The sequence below is a fragment of the Myodes glareolus genome, chromosome 26, assembly GCF_982192425.1.
Source record: "Myodes glareolus chromosome 26, mMyoGla1.1, whole genome shotgun sequence".
NCBI classification, from domain to species: Eukaryota; Metazoa; Chordata; class Mammalia; order Rodentia; family Cricetidae; genus Myodes; species Myodes glareolus.
The window spans coordinates 12302356-12319054 of record NC_142051.1 but is presented as its reverse complement, the minus strand read 5'-3'; the positions used below and the strand labels follow the sequence as shown (position 1 = coordinate 12319054).

General features: G+C 47.6%; 1 protein-coding gene across 6 annotated transcripts; it reads right to left on the bottom strand.

Moving 5' to 3' along the window:
* Positions 1–1738: 1738 nt before the first annotated feature.
* On the bottom strand, positions 1739–15796 carry Naca (nascent polypeptide associated complex subunit alpha). 6 transcript variants are annotated; one of them, XM_087902151.1, is made up of 9 exons: positions 14318–14462; positions 13568–13639; positions 4570–4809; positions 3371–3456; positions 3045–3122; positions 2612–2758; positions 2268–2396; positions 2028–2150; positions 1739–1885 (listed from the first exon to the last, which is right to left on the bottom strand). In XM_087902151.1, exons 1-9 carry the CDS (start codon positions 14421–14423, stop codon positions 1871–1873), a joined length of 996 nt encoding a protein of 331 aa, XP_087758277.1. In that variant the 5' UTR covers positions 14424–14462; the 3' UTR covers positions 1739–1870. The 6 variants fall into 6 exon arrangements, with proteins under 6 accessions (XP_087758277.1, XP_048274798.1, XP_087758276.1 ...); XM_048418841.3 differs by lacking the exon at positions 4570–4809 and having other exon boundaries at positions 14318–14457; XM_087902150.1 differs by lacking the exons at positions 13568–13639; positions 14318–14462 and having other exon boundaries at positions 4570–6649.
* Between the last annotated feature and the right edge of the window lie 903 nt (positions 15797–16699).

The window sequence follows — 16699 nt, the reverse complement described above, 5'->3', positions numbered from 1 at the left end:
GAGGAAGAATGTCACTTTGAGGTCTCATGTGATCAAACCAGGTCGAGTATGGTATTCTCTTTAAGCTGTCCACCAATCCTGACACATTACTCCATGTCTACCTGCATGCCCCATGCTCCCCACCATGACTAGATATTGGAAACTGTAAGCCAGCCCCAATTAGATGCTTTCTTGTATAAGAGTTACTGTGGTCACCCAAGCAGTGGTGGCGCATGCCTTTAAATCCAGTACTCAGGAGGCAAAGTCAGGAGTCCTGCAGCTTGGAGGTAAACAGATCCTTTTGATGTTGCCAGGTGGGCCTGGGCCTGTATTTTGCATAACTGAGCCTTGGTTCCCTAGCCTATCCGGAAACCCGGGCTTCAGGGGAATGGTATTAACCAATCAGTATCCGAGCCTCTCCACCCTAGAAAAGTGGCTGCCTTTTGGCGCTCTCTCTCTCTCGTCCCCCATCCCCCCTTCAACCGAGTGCTCCAAATAAAGCTGTGATTTGGGAAGAATTCTCGATTTCGTGGTTGTTCCCGCTTGCTGGTCAAGGGGTGAGTCTCACATGCATGGTCATGGTGTCTCTACACAATAGGAACCCTAAGACATGGATGAGTAAGTTTTTTGAGTATGTATATCCAACCCCTGGCACATAGTAGCTCTCAAAAATGGTGAGAGGTTGTGCACTTGGGAAGCAGATCTTTGTGAATTCAAGAAAAGCATGATCTACCTAATGACTTCCAGACCAGTGAGGGATATGCAGAGATGAAGTCTCAAAACAAAACAATTGGGTGGTTGGCACAAGTGGCTCAGTCAATGAATAAGCCCAACACCTAATAAGTTTGATTGCCCAGTCCCATGGAGGGGGGAGAACTTGCATGCTGTCTCTTTGCCTTCATGGTGCTCCATGGCACGTGCTGCCTCCTCCCACAGATAAATGCAGCAATTTTTGAAAAGACTTGTTTGCCTGTGCATCACCTGGGTGCCTGCCCAGTGCCAGATTTGAAGAGGGTTTTGGATCGCCTGGGCTCACATCATAGACAGTACTGAACCTGAATCCTCTGGGAGAGAAGCCAGTACTGCTAACATTACAAAACCTTAAGCAGGTGTGGTGGGTGGGTGGGTCTTAACTGTAATCCCAAAATATAGTAAACTGGTGTGCCAAAGAATAGTCATGAATTTGAGTTCTCCTGAGATATATGAATTTTAGGCCAGCCTGGGCTATAGTTTGAGCTCTTCTCAAAAAGCAACATAAAAAAAAAGTTTATTGATATTTTGTCACTTAGATATTGAAAAAAAATGTTTTTTTTTGGGGGGGGGTAAGATAGGATCTCTCCATGATGTAGCTCTAAAACTCACTATGCAGAAACTCAGATCCTTCTCTCTCCTAAATGGTGGGATTAAATGTGTGCACTACTTTGCCTGTCAAATCAAGTTTCTAAAAAAGAACTTTTCCCATATAGTATACACTGACAGAAAGTTTGAGTATGCGTGCGTGTGTCTGTAGGCGGTAGTGGTTTTAAAAATTAAGCATCTTCAGTTTACTTTCTGGGAAGAGCTGGGCTCGGGAGGCAGAGGCAGGTGATCTTTGTGAGTTCGAGGTCAGCCTGGTCTATAAAGCGAATTCCTGGACAGTCAGGACTGTTACACAGAGAGAGACTGCCTCAAAAAAGCAAAATGACAACAAAACCCAAACCAAACTAAAACAAAACACCCCCCCCTCAAAAAACTTTCAGGGAAAAGATCAAGCACCTACTGAGTTCATCCAACAAGAAGCCATAACTTTATTAGTGATAGAAACAGTACAAATTTCAAACCAAGCTGCAGTTCCACCTTTGAAACACCAAAAAGGGGGGAGGGGATGGGGAGTGTCCTTGCTGTCAAATAGTTACATTGTTAATTCCTGTAAAAAGAAAAAAAAAGAGAGAGAGAGAGAATTAGAGGCATTAAAGGCAGAGGTAAAGGATTCAGGTCACTCTAGTCTAACACAATCCCGGCCTTGGAATGACTGTCACTGCACACAGTGGAGGGAGGTAAGAACTTACCATAATAGCATTTACAATATCATTACTGTTGTTTTTCAGGGCTCGGACTGCCTTTGCTCTGGACACATTCGCCTGTGACATGACCAATTCTATGTCCTTAACTTCCACACCTGTTTCATCAACCTAAAGAGGGGAAGAGAGGAAAGAGTCTTAACAAATCAAAGAACAACTCCAATAATGTCTGGAGCAGGATCTGCCACATAGAGATGAAATAAAAGTCCACAAGATTTTGTGGCATACCTCTTCCTCCTCACTCTCTTCTTGTACTGTCGGAGTCTGAGTATTTTCTTGAATGTTTGAAACAGCTTCACCTTGAACTTTGAACTTCTCAGCAGCTGCTAACTGTGCTTGCTGAGACAAATCTTCAATCTACAGGGCAGAGAAGAGAGGCCCATGAGTAAAAAACACAGGATTTGCCCTCCCTTTGGACTCACATAGAAAGAAAGAAGTATGCTAGCTGTGTCTACAGATTTTTGGTATCACAACTGTATGAGAAGGGGCAACAACAGCAACTGCTACAAGACTACCTGGCCTTAACTACTGACAGCGGTGTTCTAGAGCGACTCACTGGGCACCTCACTAACCTTGGCTTCTCCAAATACGATGTAGGTGTCTGAAGCTGGGCTCTTGTAGACATCTGGTTTGGTGATGACGAAGAGGATATTTTTGGATTTCCGGATAGTGACTCTAGTAACCCCTGTAACCTGCCGAAGACCCAGTTTGGACATAGCCTAAAGAAGAGGAAAGAAAATTAAGTTTCTAACTTTAGAAGCAGCTGGGGGAGCAAGCAGCAGAACACCACCTTCAATACCCACAGCGGACTTTTCTGGGTTGAACTTACACAATGAAGCAAAGAAGACTAGTTATAGTTACCGAGAGCTGTCCCACAGGCGCCCTTTTTGCAGAGACAGTCCCATGACCCTAAACTAGCCACACAGCTATCCCTTAAGGCCAAATCCTTCTGCCTTTCTGCCCCAAGTGCTGGGATTATGGCTTTCTATTTTAACCCCATCTTACCTTCCGTGCTTTCTTTTCACTCCGGCTCTGCTTTGCTTTACTGACTGGCTCTTCATCGATTTCAGCTGCTGCCGCCAGCTAAGAAGACAGTTTTGAGTTGAACAGATCCAAAGTTCAGGATGCTTGTTTCCATGTGGTTTTGTTTTACAAAGATTCACAGTTTAAATAGTCATGCCTGTTATAATCTTGGTCTCCAGATCCTCTGATCTTTTCTTTTGAGACATTGTCTTACTCAACACTTCGGCCTCAGCCTTCAAAGTGCTGGCCATCACAGTTGTCTTCTAGTACTTTCTTGACTCAATTTAAGTTATAAAGGCAACACCTACCTGGGCTTGTTGTGTGGCTGTCTGTGTGGAGTCTTGTTCCTCGAGCTCTGGTACTGACTCATCACTGTCAGATTCTGTTCCCGACCCTAAGAGGACAAGTAACTTATCATTTTCAAAAGCAGAGTTCTTAGGCAGCACTTCATCATGGCCCACCTAAACTATTTATCGCTGTTTCATGCAAGGCCCCACACAAAGCTAAATAAAGGCAATTGGCTTCTGTGACCCAGTCTGAGGCCTCCAACTTATAGGATGCCATTGAAGAACCATTCTCAGAGATGTGGGACAGTCACCAGACACAGCTAGGCAGCTCATATGCAATAACTGCCTGCTTTCCTTAAGGTCTTCATTTCTTGGCACAAACACTAAGCATTCATGTGATTCAAATTTTATCCCCAGCCCAGTCATCCAGAAATGTACAGACAAAAGGCATCTTTTGATAGAATTAAGTGAGTAAGAGCCTTTTAAATGGGTTTGCAAGGTCAGAAGCAGCTGTGTACACACATTCTGCCTTTCAAACCACTCACCCAAAGAATTTTACCCCATCACTGGAATGCCTCCATGGTGTTAAGCTCTAACAGTTCTCACCTCTATTAAATACAGACCCGTATCTCCCCACTTCCAAATACAATTTACATTTCTTAATTTTCCTTCAATTGAAAGGCCAAGCAACAGTAAATTCTACTGAAAGGGGAGGAAAGCATACACCCACACCAGCCTTAGGCCAGGAAAACACAGGTCTCTACATTTTTAAGAAAAGGAAGCCCCTGGGCAACTGGTAGTTACTAAGTCTAAAAAGTAATATAAGAAATAGTTTCAAGATTTCCTTTGTTTATTTTTCAAAAAAAGCAAATTCCAGGCCCAGGGACAAGGTTAGTGATGTGGTAAGAACTAGAGTAAATTAAAGACCTGGTAGGGCTTGGTTTTTACTATCAGCTCAGTTAGGCCAAAAAGGATGGTTAGATTCAGGGCTTAGCCTGTCTCACTTTACACAAGACACAAAATACTATCTGAGATGATAGAAACCAAGATTTAGTACCATATTCCTAGAGCTTCTACATTTAAAGTTACCCTTCTATGTACTATGCCCATACTCAAGCAGACATACTATACAAAGCGACGCACCCTAGTTAGTATTGGTGGGCAGCCCCCAAGAGGGGTGTGGGCAACACACCATGCACACAGCAAACCAAGGCAAATACCCTTGTCGTTCTTCAGAACAGGATGCTTGGCAGAGGGGGCTGGGGCAGGGATCCCAGCAGGTTTAGGGGTGGGCATGTTGACGAGGACCGGCTGGAAAGGCACTCCCCCAGAGACCACTTCAGGGGGAATCAGAGGCGGCAGTTCATCCTCATCAGCAGGGGCTGGGAGCTTAGAGGGCGATTCCAGCACTGACCCAGATGAGGACTGAAGAAATGGCTGTTTAGGAAGCAGAGGGGGAACTGGGGAGGGAGCAAGAGTCAAGGGAGCTGGTAGGGTAGGCTTTGGAGTCACAGGTGCTGATCCAGCTTCAGGGAGGGCTTTGTCAAAAGTTACTGCTGTCGTAGGGGTAGCTATCTGAGACTGAGGAGAAGCACCCTCGGGACCCTTTGGGGAATGAAGACAAACATTGCCTTTTGCAGGGCAAACAGGCAGAGCTTTTGCAGATTTTGAAGAGTCTTTCTCAACAGTAACTGTCTGAGGTGCTAGAGCTACTGCAGAAAGGAGGCCCTTTGTATCTTTCTTAGTGGAAGGACCTGAGCACTTAGGAGGGGAAGAATTCTTCTTGGCTTTTGGGCCTTTATGAACGGGAGTAGTGATGACCAATGCACTTTCTGGAGTGGGTGCAGCAAGTGCCTCTTTGAGAGCTGCAGGATCTTTTGCTGGGAGCTTTTCAGATGCCTGAGGGCTAACCGTCCCTGTGCTAGGAGGGGAGTCTTTAGGGTAAGGAGTGATAGATGAGAGAATGGGAACCTCTTTGGAGGATGGGGCCCTTTTCTGAGCTAAAGGAGAGTTAATTGTGGGGGTGACAGCTCCTTTGGAGGTTGAAGTTTCTAAGGTCTCCTTGGGAGTTTGGGATCTCTGGGAAAATGAGGTTGTTGGTATCTCTTTGGAGGAGATAGGAACCACAGAAGAGATAGTAGGAGTCCCTTTGGGAGATGGAGCTGTTGAAGCCTCTTTGGAGGTCTCAGTTGCTAGGACCTTTTTAGAAGTTGGGACAATAGGGGCCCGTTCAGGAGATGTGGGAGCTAGGGCCTTATTAGAGGGGAAAATCTTGACTGGGGGATTTGGGGAAAGAGAAGTCCCAGTTGGGGCAATGGAAGCACCTCCAGGAGACGGGGCTGCTGGGGTCTTTTTGGAGATAGGAGTAACAGTTGTGATAGTGGAGTTGCATTTAATGGTTGTTGAATTCTCTTTGGGGGCTGTAGTTGCTGGGGCCTTTTGCGAAGAGGAAGCCATCTCTGGTAGTGAAGTGACAGCTTCAAGAGAAGGATCTGCCAGAAATTCTTTAGGGGGTGAAGTTCTTGGTGCCTTTTTGGATGATGATGCTTTTGGACTCTTTGAGGGAGAGGGAGGAATCATAGCTGGGGCAGCACTGGGAGACAGGGCTGCTGGAGCTTCTTTGAGAGCTACAGGCATTGCAGTGGCTTTTTTACGGGAGGAAGGGTTTTTGACTGGGGGGACAGCCGGAGTTATTGGAGTCTCCCCGAAGGAAACAGCAATCTCCTGTGTGTAAGCAGGGATGGCCCTGGGGGCTGTAGGTGCTGAGGCCTTCTGCAGGCTGGGAGGATTCTCGCATGGTGCAGTAGTGACTCCTTCAGGAGACACTGCTGGTATTTCTTTGGGTTCTGCTGTCTTAAGGGCCTTTTGGGGAAAAGAAACAGGCTCTAGTGGTGCGGTAGTGACTCCTTTAGAAGATGGAGTTGAAGTTTCTTTAGGAGCTGCAGTTTTGAGGGATCTTTTGGGGGACGGCATTGCTGAATTTTCTTTGGGGGCTGCAGTTTTTGAGGTCTTTTTGGGGGAGCAAGTAATCTCTAGTGGCACAGCTGTGACCTCTTCAGAAGACAGCTTTGCTGGAGTTTCTTTGGGGCCTGCCATTTTGGGGGCTTTCTTGGGAGCTGAAGGAATCTCTAGTGGCCCAGCTATGACCCCTTCTGGAGATGGGACTGTGGGTGCTTCTTTGGGTCCTGACATCTTAGGGGCCTTTCTGGGGAAGGAGTCTCCAGTGGCCCAACTGAGACACCTTTAGAGGGCTGGGCTGGAATTTCTTTGGGGGTTGATGTTTTGGAAGCCCTTTGGGAGGTTGTCATTGCTGAAGTTTCTTTAGGAGTTGCAGTTTTTGAGGTCTTTTGGGGGGAAAGAGGTATCTCTAGTGGCACAGCAGCGACACTTTCAGGAGTTGTGGTTGCTGGAGTTTCTTTAGGGGCTGTTGTTCTGGAGGCCCTTTGGGGGGATGGGGTTACTGAAGTTTCTTTGGGGGCTGCAGTTTTGGGAGTCTTTTTAGCAGAGGCAGGACTTTCAGCTAGGGTAGCAGGGGCACCTTTGGTCATAGGAACCTGTTTGGGGGCTGCAATTGGGGTGGAAGAAATCTCCTGTGGTGCAGTAGTGACTCCTTCAGAAGATGGAGCTAAAGCTTCCTTGGGGGCTGCAGTTTTGGGAGACTTCTTGGGAGATGGTACTGCTGAGTTTTCCTTGGGGGCTGCAGTTTTGGGGGCCTTTTTAGGGGAGAGAGCCATCTCTAGTGGCATAGCTGTGATGCCTTCGGAAGATGGGGTAGTTGGAGCTTCTTTGGGAACTGCAGTTTTGGGTAGTCTTTTGGGAGATGATGTTGCTGAATTTTCTTTGGGGGCTGCCGTTTTGGGAGCTTTTTTGGAGGAAAGAGAAATCTCTACTGGCACAGCTGTGATGCCTTCAGAAGATGGGGTTATTGGAGTTTCTTTGGGGGCTGCAGTTTTGGAGGCCTTTTTAGGGGAGGCAGGACTCTCAGTTAGGGTAGTAGGGGCACCTTTGGTGGATGGGGTCACAGGAACCTGTTTGGGGGCTGCAGTTGCGGGGGAATGAGAAATCTCCTGTGGCGCAGACAAGACTTCTTCAGAAGATGGAGCTGAAGATTCTTTGGGGACTGCACTTTGGGGGGCCCTTTTGGGGGAAAGAGAGATCTGTAGTGGCACAGCTGTGACCCCTTCAGGAGATGGGGTTGCTGGAGTTTCTTTGGGGGTTGCAGTTTTGGGGGACCTTTTAGGGGAGGCAGGACTCTCAGCTAGGGTAGTAGGGGCACCTTTGGGCGATGAAGTCGCAGGAATCTGTTTCTGGGCTGTAGTTCTGGGAGACTTTTTGGGGGAAGGAGTAATCTCCAGTGGAGCAGTGGTGACCCCTTCAGAAGGTGGGGCTGAAGTTTTGGGGGACTTTTTTGGGGATGACGTGGAATTTTCATTGGGGGCTGCCGTTTTTGAGGCCTTTTTGGGGGAGGGAGAAATCTCTACTGGCACAGCTAGGACCCCTACAGGTGGGGTTGCTGAAGTTTCTTTGGGGGCTACAGTTTTGGGGAGCTTTTTAAGGGAGGCAGGACTCTCAGCTAGGGTAGCAGGGGCACCTTTGGGAGATGAAGTCACAGGAACCTCTTTTGGGGACACAGTTTTGGGGGAAGGAGGAATTTCCAGAGATGCAGTGGTAACCCCATCGGATGGGGTTGGCGTTTCTTTGGGGGCTGAAATTTTGGGGGACCTTTTAGAGGATGAGGCTGTTGAACTTTCACTGGGTACTACAGTTTTTGAGGTCTTTTTCAGAGAGGGAGAAATCTCTAGTGGCACAGTTGGGACCCCTTCTGGTAGAGTTTCTTTGGGGGCTGCAGTTTTGGGAGTCCTTGTAGGGGAGGTTGGACCAGCTAGGGCAGTAGGGGCACCTTTGAGAGATAGGCTTATTAGAGGCTCACTGAATGCTTCAGACTTTGGTGGGGAGGGAGGAGTCACAGCCGGGGCACCCTTAGGGGATTTTGGAGTCTTTTGTGGGGAGGGTGAAGTCACATCTGGAAGAGTAGTGGCAACTTTGGGGGTTATAGTTGCTGGGGCATTTTTGAGGGAGGAGGCAATCTCAGTTGGAGCAATGGGGGCTCCATTAGGAGATGGGGCTGCAGGGGCCTTTGGGGGAGACAAAGAAGTCACAGCTGGGACACTTTTGAGTGACAGGGTTGCTGAAGTATCTTTGGGGACTGGAGTTGTTGGAGTTTTTTTGGGAGAAGTGGGAGTCACATCTGGCACAATCGGGGCCACTTTAGGGAGTTGGATTAGAGGGACCAGTTTAGGAGCCGTAGCTTCTATGGTCTTTGGAGGGGAAGGAGGAATTTCTGCTGGGACAGTGGGGCTATCTTTGAAAAACAAGGTTGCTGGAGCCTTTTGGGGGGATATAGAGGTCTCTGTTGGGGCAATGGGTGCCCCTTTATGGAAGGGAGGAGCCACAGTTGAAGGAACAGGGGTCCCTTTGGAAGATGAAGAAACGGGAGAAAGCTCAAGGGAATCTGTAGAGTCTTGAAAAGAAAGACAAGCCCCAGGAAGGAGGGCAGCCTCAAGTGGAGAAAGAGAAGACAGAGTTGCAGGAGAAACATCTGAGATAGCAGAACCCTTCTTGGATGAAGGCCTTTTAGTCTGCGGAGACATACCAGACAGAGAATCAGCTGGATAAACCAGAGTTCCTTTAGAAGACACAGAACCACCCGAGTCTTCTGTGTGCCCTTCAGGAGAGGAGGCTAAAGATACCACAGAAGAAATACCTTCAACTTTCTTTGCACCAGAAAAAGAAATCCCAGTTGGGACTGGAGCAGGAAAGGGTAGAGACCTGGGAATTTCAGGAGCCAATGCCTCAGTAGTCGTAGAAAGAGAAACATTTTGAGGGTTAAAAGCCACAGACACGGGACAAACTTCAGAGGCTAAAGGAACCAGAGGTGAAGAGATAGTAATGGAGGTTTTAGAAGCAGAGGCACCCTTGACAGTTCTAGGAGGCAGTTCTTTAGGATCAGAAGATTCTAAAAGAAATGGAGCCATTGCAGGGGCAGCGACAGGACATTTGAGAGACAGACTGACAGGGTCTGTCTTGATAGCAGTTGAGGGATCAGCACCCAGGGAAGAACTAGTAGCAATGGCTGCCCTTGCTACAGGTGAAGGTCCTTCTGCAGTCTTCTTTGTCGCAGTGTCCAAAAGCGATGTACTCTGAGGAGAGGGAGACTCTTTATATGCTGCCAAGGGTAATAGAGTGGGGTCTTTTCCGGTACAGACTCCTACCTGGGCTGGAGAAATAGGGGCTTCTACATTTACCAATGCTGAAGTGGGGAGATTTTTAAGACCTTCAGTGGCCGGCGGAGAAGAAACTGGTACTCCTAGAGTAGCTGATACAGGAGCAGCAGGCGCTACAAGTGAGCTAGCAGGGGAAGTTATATCTTTATTACTCACAGGACCTGATGAAACTGAAGGAGACATAAAAGTGGCAGGTGCAATAGAAATGGTAAAAGGGTTAACCATAGCAGGTTGGATGGCTCCAACACACGAGACAGGAGTTTCTTTTAACCCAGTTTTTGGAGAAGCAGGAATCTGAGTCACCAGAGGCTGCTGAGTGACATTAGAACCTTTGGGAATTAAAGAGGCCGGAGGAGATAATGAAGCAGCAGTTGTACCCGAGCAGCCAGGAGGGCTGCAGATTACACTAGTAACAGCAGAATTGCCTCTGTCAACAGATGGAGCCAGGGCAGATGCTGGAGTCCCCACTGAAAGAGCTCCTATAGAATCAGCAACCAGCTCATGTCTGGAAGGAAGGGGAGGAATTACAGATGGCTCCGATGGGTAAGATGCCTCAACAGCAGAATGATCTACAGAAATGGTATTACTCACTGTAGGATCTGACACAGCACCAGGCCCTGACTGATGTAAAGGCTGGATAGGAGAACCCAAAGAACCATGATGTAAAAGTGGAAGAGGTGAGCCTAGAGAAGTAGGGGGTGCCGGGAGGATGTTGGGAGTTATAGTGTTTTGAGCAGGTGAACTAACAGGTCTGTTTAGGTTAAGGTTTAACATATTTTGTGGCACCAGGGCTGAGGAAATGGGGATCCCTTTGACTGGAGAAGTGTGGGACAGTGTTTGAGGACAGGATGCTAATCCAAGTGGAACAGAGGCCAAGGGAGTTTCAAGGTGGGAAGGAAAAACACCAACTACATCTGGAGGACTTGGGGCAGTGCCTTTCAGATTGGGAACTACCTGAGAGGGTTTTTGACTAGTAGAAACCTTTGGTTCTAAGGGTGCAATGGATGCCAATGGCCCTGACTCTGCTACAGCAACTGATGAAGGTAAACTGGGAGGGTGAGGTGCAGATACAGAACTCTTCTGAGCTGAGTGAGGAGCCACTGCAACCAGAGACAAGGGGGTCGAAGAGGATCGGGCACCTTTCTGAGTTAGACCTATCATGGGAGAGGCCAAAGCTAAGGCAGCTGGGGAGATGGGAGGCCCTATTAGGTGTGGAAGGAAAGTTGGAGTGTGAGGGGCAGGTCCCAGAGGTACAGTTTCAGAAGATGGCTGGGGAAAAGGAACTTCAAAAGGGGTTGAGGAAATACTAGGCGAAGGGAATGGGGAAGGCTGATTAGCAATTACTAGAGGGCTTTGCTGGGGGGCCAGGGAGCAAGGAGGGGCAGGTGCAGGCTGCCCTACAGCAGCAGAAACATTCAAGGCTGAAGACATAGGAAGCACAGCTGGAGAAAAGCAAAAATAAAACAAAAACCAAAAATAAAAAAGGAGATAAAGGGAGGGGAAAGGTGAGTTGTGCAGCCCAAGTTGGTAAACATGCCTCACAGGAAACAATGGAGTTTTAAGTCTGAGAATGAAGGTCACCACACAAGATTAGAAAAAGGTGACAAGCACTATCAACTTTCCCTGTACACACTTCAGTGATTAAAGTGGATTACATACTTCTTGTTTCCCTTATTTCCTAAGTTCTACAAAAATAAACCAACTATTTTAAGGTGGGGCAAATAGTCTAAGACCAGCTCATCTCTAAATGGGGAGCACAGGCCCACACCCTCCTGTTACCGGGGATTAAGCACGACAGGCAAGATTACTACTATAACCGTAGCCTTCTTTTTGAGATGGCCACACACCTTAGGCTGCGTTGAATTTACAACCCTCCTGCCTCAGCTTCCTAAAAAGCTGGGACTTTGCCACTAGCCCCCAACCCAGAGTGGACTGAGAATGTGACTTCCTTCCTCCTCCCTCCAAAACTGACACTCCTCCCAATGTCCTGTTTTTAGACAGGGCCTCACTATGCAGCCCCAGGTGGCCTGGAACTCAGAGAGGAGTCTACCTCTGACAGGATTAAAGGTGTGCAACCACACCTGGCCCAATCTTTGAGGAGTCTAAATAAGGGGAGATGGGGTATTTTTTTAAAAAATACTTTTAGGTTCTACCAAGCTGGGGTAGGATCTGATTATATTCGAATCAATTTTAGAAAGGATATACGTAGCCTAATTCAGTTCTACTGAAGCCGCAACTCAACATTTAAAACCAAATATTAAACACCAAGTCTCAACTAGAAGTGGTTTATACACCATACTCTATCTCTTTTTCAGCAATATTGGCTCTTCAGACATTGTAACTCAAATTAATTAGGACCCAAGGAAGGGCAAGGTAGGAATTATAATATGAAACCAAACTGTTAAGACTTACTTTATAAATAGACTCCCACCCCCTGATCTAGATAAGCATGTGATCCCACCTAAACAGACCACTATTTGGCACTAAAAAGATTTCTACCATTCAAGATAACACTGGATTAAAAATCAACAAATGATAAATACCTAAAGGGTGAGGAAAAAAAAAGTCCACAGCACCCAATCTCACAAGTCACCCAACCAGTTTGTTCCCAAGTTCAAGTAGGTGGCTGGACCAGTCTTTCTGGGAGAAATGGTGGTCAAAGCCTTTTGATTATAATAAAAATACTTCTAAAACACCGGATATATTTTACTGGAGTAAAGGCAGGATAAGGTCCTCATTACTTGTTTTTTATACTATTAACCAATGCCCTAATTTACTGTCCACAGACATTCCAGTAAGACTAATTACAGTTACAGACACCGTGGGTTTGCCTTCAATACCTAACACGTGCAGGCTCAGACTAATTAAGATCACCTTTAACAATACTAACGACTGCTTCAGAATAGGTAATTGTCAGAGCCAGAACCAGAATACTCTAAATCCATGGAAATTTCAGCGTCCACATTTGTAAAGTTGAATTTAAGTTTGTTTAGCTCTGATGTCACAGATCCTTTCCTCACTGCTCATTTCCCAGGTCAGGGCACCGACCCCCTTTCTGGCAGAGCAGCTGGACTAATCCTTTCAGCTGCTAAACTCAGACAGGTGGGAAGGAAGTATATGCTTTTAAGCACTTTAAGTCCAAAACACAACAGAAACTGCCTGTTGAGTAGCAAAGAAAAATTCCACTAAGAACGAAGTAGAGGGCGCATTATTGAGACACCCCTCACCCAGTTCTCAAGAACTGACTCGGAATGACTACTTCACATTATTCCAAGTTTCCTATCAAAATGTGTTAACCAGCATTCAAGCCTATCTTCACACTACATTAAATTTCAGTTGAAATACATTTATTTATTTATTTCAGCATTGGGTTCCATAAAATGAAACTATTTCAACACAGCATAAGTCCCCCCGCATTATCAAGCCCTACAGGTTAACTAGCCTAGGCTGAGGCCCTCAGTAAACAGCCGCACACAGCTCATCCACACATGTGACTCAAGGCTCGGTGCCAATCACGGCTATCTAAAACCTTGATGTAACTTGCTGGCCAGCTTCAGCAAAGCTCAGGTCTCCTTGGCCTGCCTCTGAGACCTTGTTTCAACAGACTAGAACCACCCAGGCTCTGCCTGCCCCGCTCAGGTTTCGTATATGATATGGAGACGCCACAGAGGAACTTTTCAAGCAGCTGGTGTGACACACTCAGCGAATCAGGGACCTTAAAGATATAATCTTAAAGACAACAATTTTTTATTCTCTTCCTCTAAGGAACTCCCCTGGTGCCGGCAAGATAAAATTTACACCAAAGCTACAACCCCACCTTACAATTGTCTTTAAATAGCAGTGAAGTACAAAAGGCAGACCTGGGTTTGCCATCTTAGCCACCAAGCGTGGCTTTGCCATCAATTTTAGTTGCAAGAGAGCTATGGGCACCTACCTGTCTCAGCCTGGGGCTGTGGCAGCTCCTGCTCGGTGGCAGGGACGGTTTCTGTGGCTTCGCCAGGCATTTCTGAAGGGAATAAACAGGAAGCCCGAATTAACTGCGGGAATGCACCCGCCCAGCCCAGAGTCAAGTATTCTGAAAACACAAAACCAAACCATCTGCATAAGGCAGGTTAAGAAACGCAAGCACGAGGGCTCGGGGGCCAAGCTCCCCAGGGCGACGGCAGCGGCGTGAGGATGACACGACCCTCGCCGCCTTCCCGCCGCCCGAGTTCCGCCCAGTTCGCCCTTCTCACCCCCAAGGCCAGCAATCCGTGCTTGGGCTCCCCAACCCGTCCTAAAACTCACGCCACTTGGCCCGGGACCCCTGACTCCCTGACTTCCCAGAGCAAGGAACCTACAAGGGCCATTGGTCCCACCAAGCCCCGGGCACAGGACGAGCGGCGTCGGGAGCGTCAGGCTGGGACCCCAACGTCCCCGGTGCGGGCGCACCCAACCCCTCCTGCCCGCCCGCAATGGCTCCCACGTCCCCACGCCCGGACTCCGGGCACGACCCGCAGCCCTCCGCTCCTGCTTCTGCCTGGACCCCTACCGCAGGCCCCATTTTGTCCGCAGGCCCGGGGACGAGCGGGAAGTCTGAGCCCCACACCGCCGCCGACGCTCCGTAACGGAAGCCCGGAACCTCCGGGCTCGCGACAAGGGAGGATGGCTACGGATAGAGAGCGGAGAAGCCAGCTGCACTTACTGTGCGGAGGACACGGAACCAAGATGGCGGCAGAAAGAGAGCGAGCGAGAGCGTGACCCACGCTGTGGCAGAAGGAAGCCGGGAGCTGAGGGGGCGGGACCAACATGCGCTTCCGGGTCAGGCGCGCAGGCCCGCACTTCCTCTGGAGATCCGAGCAGCTGTTCGCCTGGCGTGGTGGTGACGCCGCCTAAATAAGGCTATGAATTCCGAAGAGGACGCGCGGACCTGGCAGGAGCCACCCCGCCGTGGCCTTGACCCCGAGGAACGCGCCGGGAGACCAAACGCGGAGTCGCGACAGCTGTCTAGTCTAAAACGGCGTCCCTACATTTGCTCTTCTCTAGAACGGGACGCGAATTTACAGCCAGCGTCTGTCACAAGAGCCCCGTCCGCGCGATGGAGAGAAGCGGCTTGTTACATCCTATTTGTTTTAATTTTGGGATAGACGATTTAGGGCAGCGAAAACCGGGTTCTCTCCGGGAAAACCTCTTTAACCCAGCACTCGGGAGGTAGAGGCGGATGGATCTCTGTGAGTTCGAGTACAACCAGGGATACACACAGAGCTTAAATACAATTCGCTTGGCCTTTTATTGTGGGTACTTCTCAGATATTCTAAAACTCACCCATTTTAGAGTCAGCGTAGGAATGTAACTTGGTTGGTAGAGTGATTGACTAGTGTACAAGAAGTCCCAGCTCCATGTAAAAGTCGGAAATGGTGGTACAAGCCTGCGAGCCTGCAAACCAGCATTTGAGAGGTGGAAGCAGGGTCGAAGGTTCTAAGCCATCCTCAGCAAAACAGCAACACAGAATCGTGTGCGAGGCTTTTTGAGACAAGTCCTGGCTGGGTTCAAAGTCACCTAGGAATCACCTGCCTCTGCTTCCTGAGTGCTGTAATTAAGGGCATGGGCTGCCAAGCCTTCAATTCTAAGTGTTTTTTGAGACATGCTTTTTCTATGTAGATCAGCCTGACCTTGAACTCATAGAGGTGCACTTGCCTCTGAACCTGGCAAATTTAGAATCAGCCTGGGCTAGATATCGACACCCTGTTTCAAAACAAAAGCTCACACACACTCTTTGGAAATAGAATATACTGTGGAAATAGAATATACTGTAAAACTAATATTTTGTTAAATAGTTGCTGACTTACACACCATCTCTTAGTTCTACAAAAGGATTAACAAACCTAAACCTGGATTACTTACATCACCCAAAGGGGTTTGCCTGTTTTAAAGCAGGATCTCTGTATGCCCAAGCTAGCCTCGAACTTCCTGCAGTCCTCCCAGTGTTGGACTTACAGCTTGCACCACCGTATCTGCCTAGTTTAACACTTACTTGATTTAACTGGCTGCGTTGCAACATTTAAATGTTCTGAAAGGTAATTTAAACTGGGCTGGCCAGATACTCCATCTGGTACAGGAGCTCACTGTGCATGTCTGATGACTGGAGAGAGATCCATCCATGAAACCCGTCGAAAGGTGGAAGAGTGCAGACACCACAAGTACAAGAGCACACACACAAATAAGTAAATAAGGTAATAAAATCTGGGCTGGAGAACCGACTCAGTAGATAAGAGCACTAACTGCTGTTTCAGAGGGCCGGGCTTAATTCCCAGTACCTACAAACATTTCTGTCTGTAACTCCCAACTCCTGGGGGAACTCAAACTCTTCTGGGCTCTGGGGGCATTACATGCACATGGTGCACAGACATACTTGCAGGTGAAATACCCACCCTAATAACACAGAGATAAAGAAAAAGAAACCTGTATTGAGAATTCGAGTATAATCAATGAGAATTAGGATGAGTAAATCAGGATTAATGAGGGTAGTAGACTTTACAAGGACTAGGAAATTTTGAAATCACACTATGTGTGCATATATATATTATATGTAATACATATAACACAAATATGTATTACATATAATACTTACTATATAGTTTACAATAAATATATACAATAATATATATAACACACATAATTTATTTATTTAGTTGAGACAGGGTCTCACAATGTAATTCTTTTTCTTTTGAGACAGGGCTTCTCTGTGTAGCTTGTCTGTCCTGGAGCCAAGGCTGGCCTTGAATTCAGAGATCCTCCTGCTTCTAAGGAGTGCTAGGATCAAAGGTGTGCGCCGCTGTAACTCTTTAACTCTGCTGGCCTAGAACGTGATGCATAGACCAGGCTCCCTGAAACAGAGTCCTACCTGCTCTGCCTCTGCATGCTGGGTGAATGGCGTGCCCATTATGTCCTCACCCCCTGCGATAGCTTCTGTTTGGGTTAAGTTGGCTATTTTTTTCCCTTGGTTTTCCAAGATAGGGTTTCTCAGAGTTTCTCCATGTAACAACTCTAGCTGTTCTGGAACTAGCTTTGTAGACCAGGCTAGCCT

What these genes read in the sequence shown, in the direction of transcription:
- Naca (XM_087902147.1), bottom strand. Translation starts at nt 14,423, where the DNA reads ATGTTGGTCCCGCCCCCTCAGCTCCCGGCTTCCTTCTGCCACAGCGTG. An exon ending in GGTTCCGTGTCCTCCGCACA is followed by an intron (nt 13,709 to 14,317) that starts GTAAGTGCAGCT and finishes TTGTGTTTTCAG; the next exon opens with AATACTTGACTCTGGGCTGG. An exon ending in ACAGCCCCAGGCTGAGACAG is followed by an intron (nt 11,076 to 13,567) that starts GTAGGTGCCCAT and finishes GCTTTTCTCCAG; the next exon opens with CTGTGCTTCCTATGTCTTCA.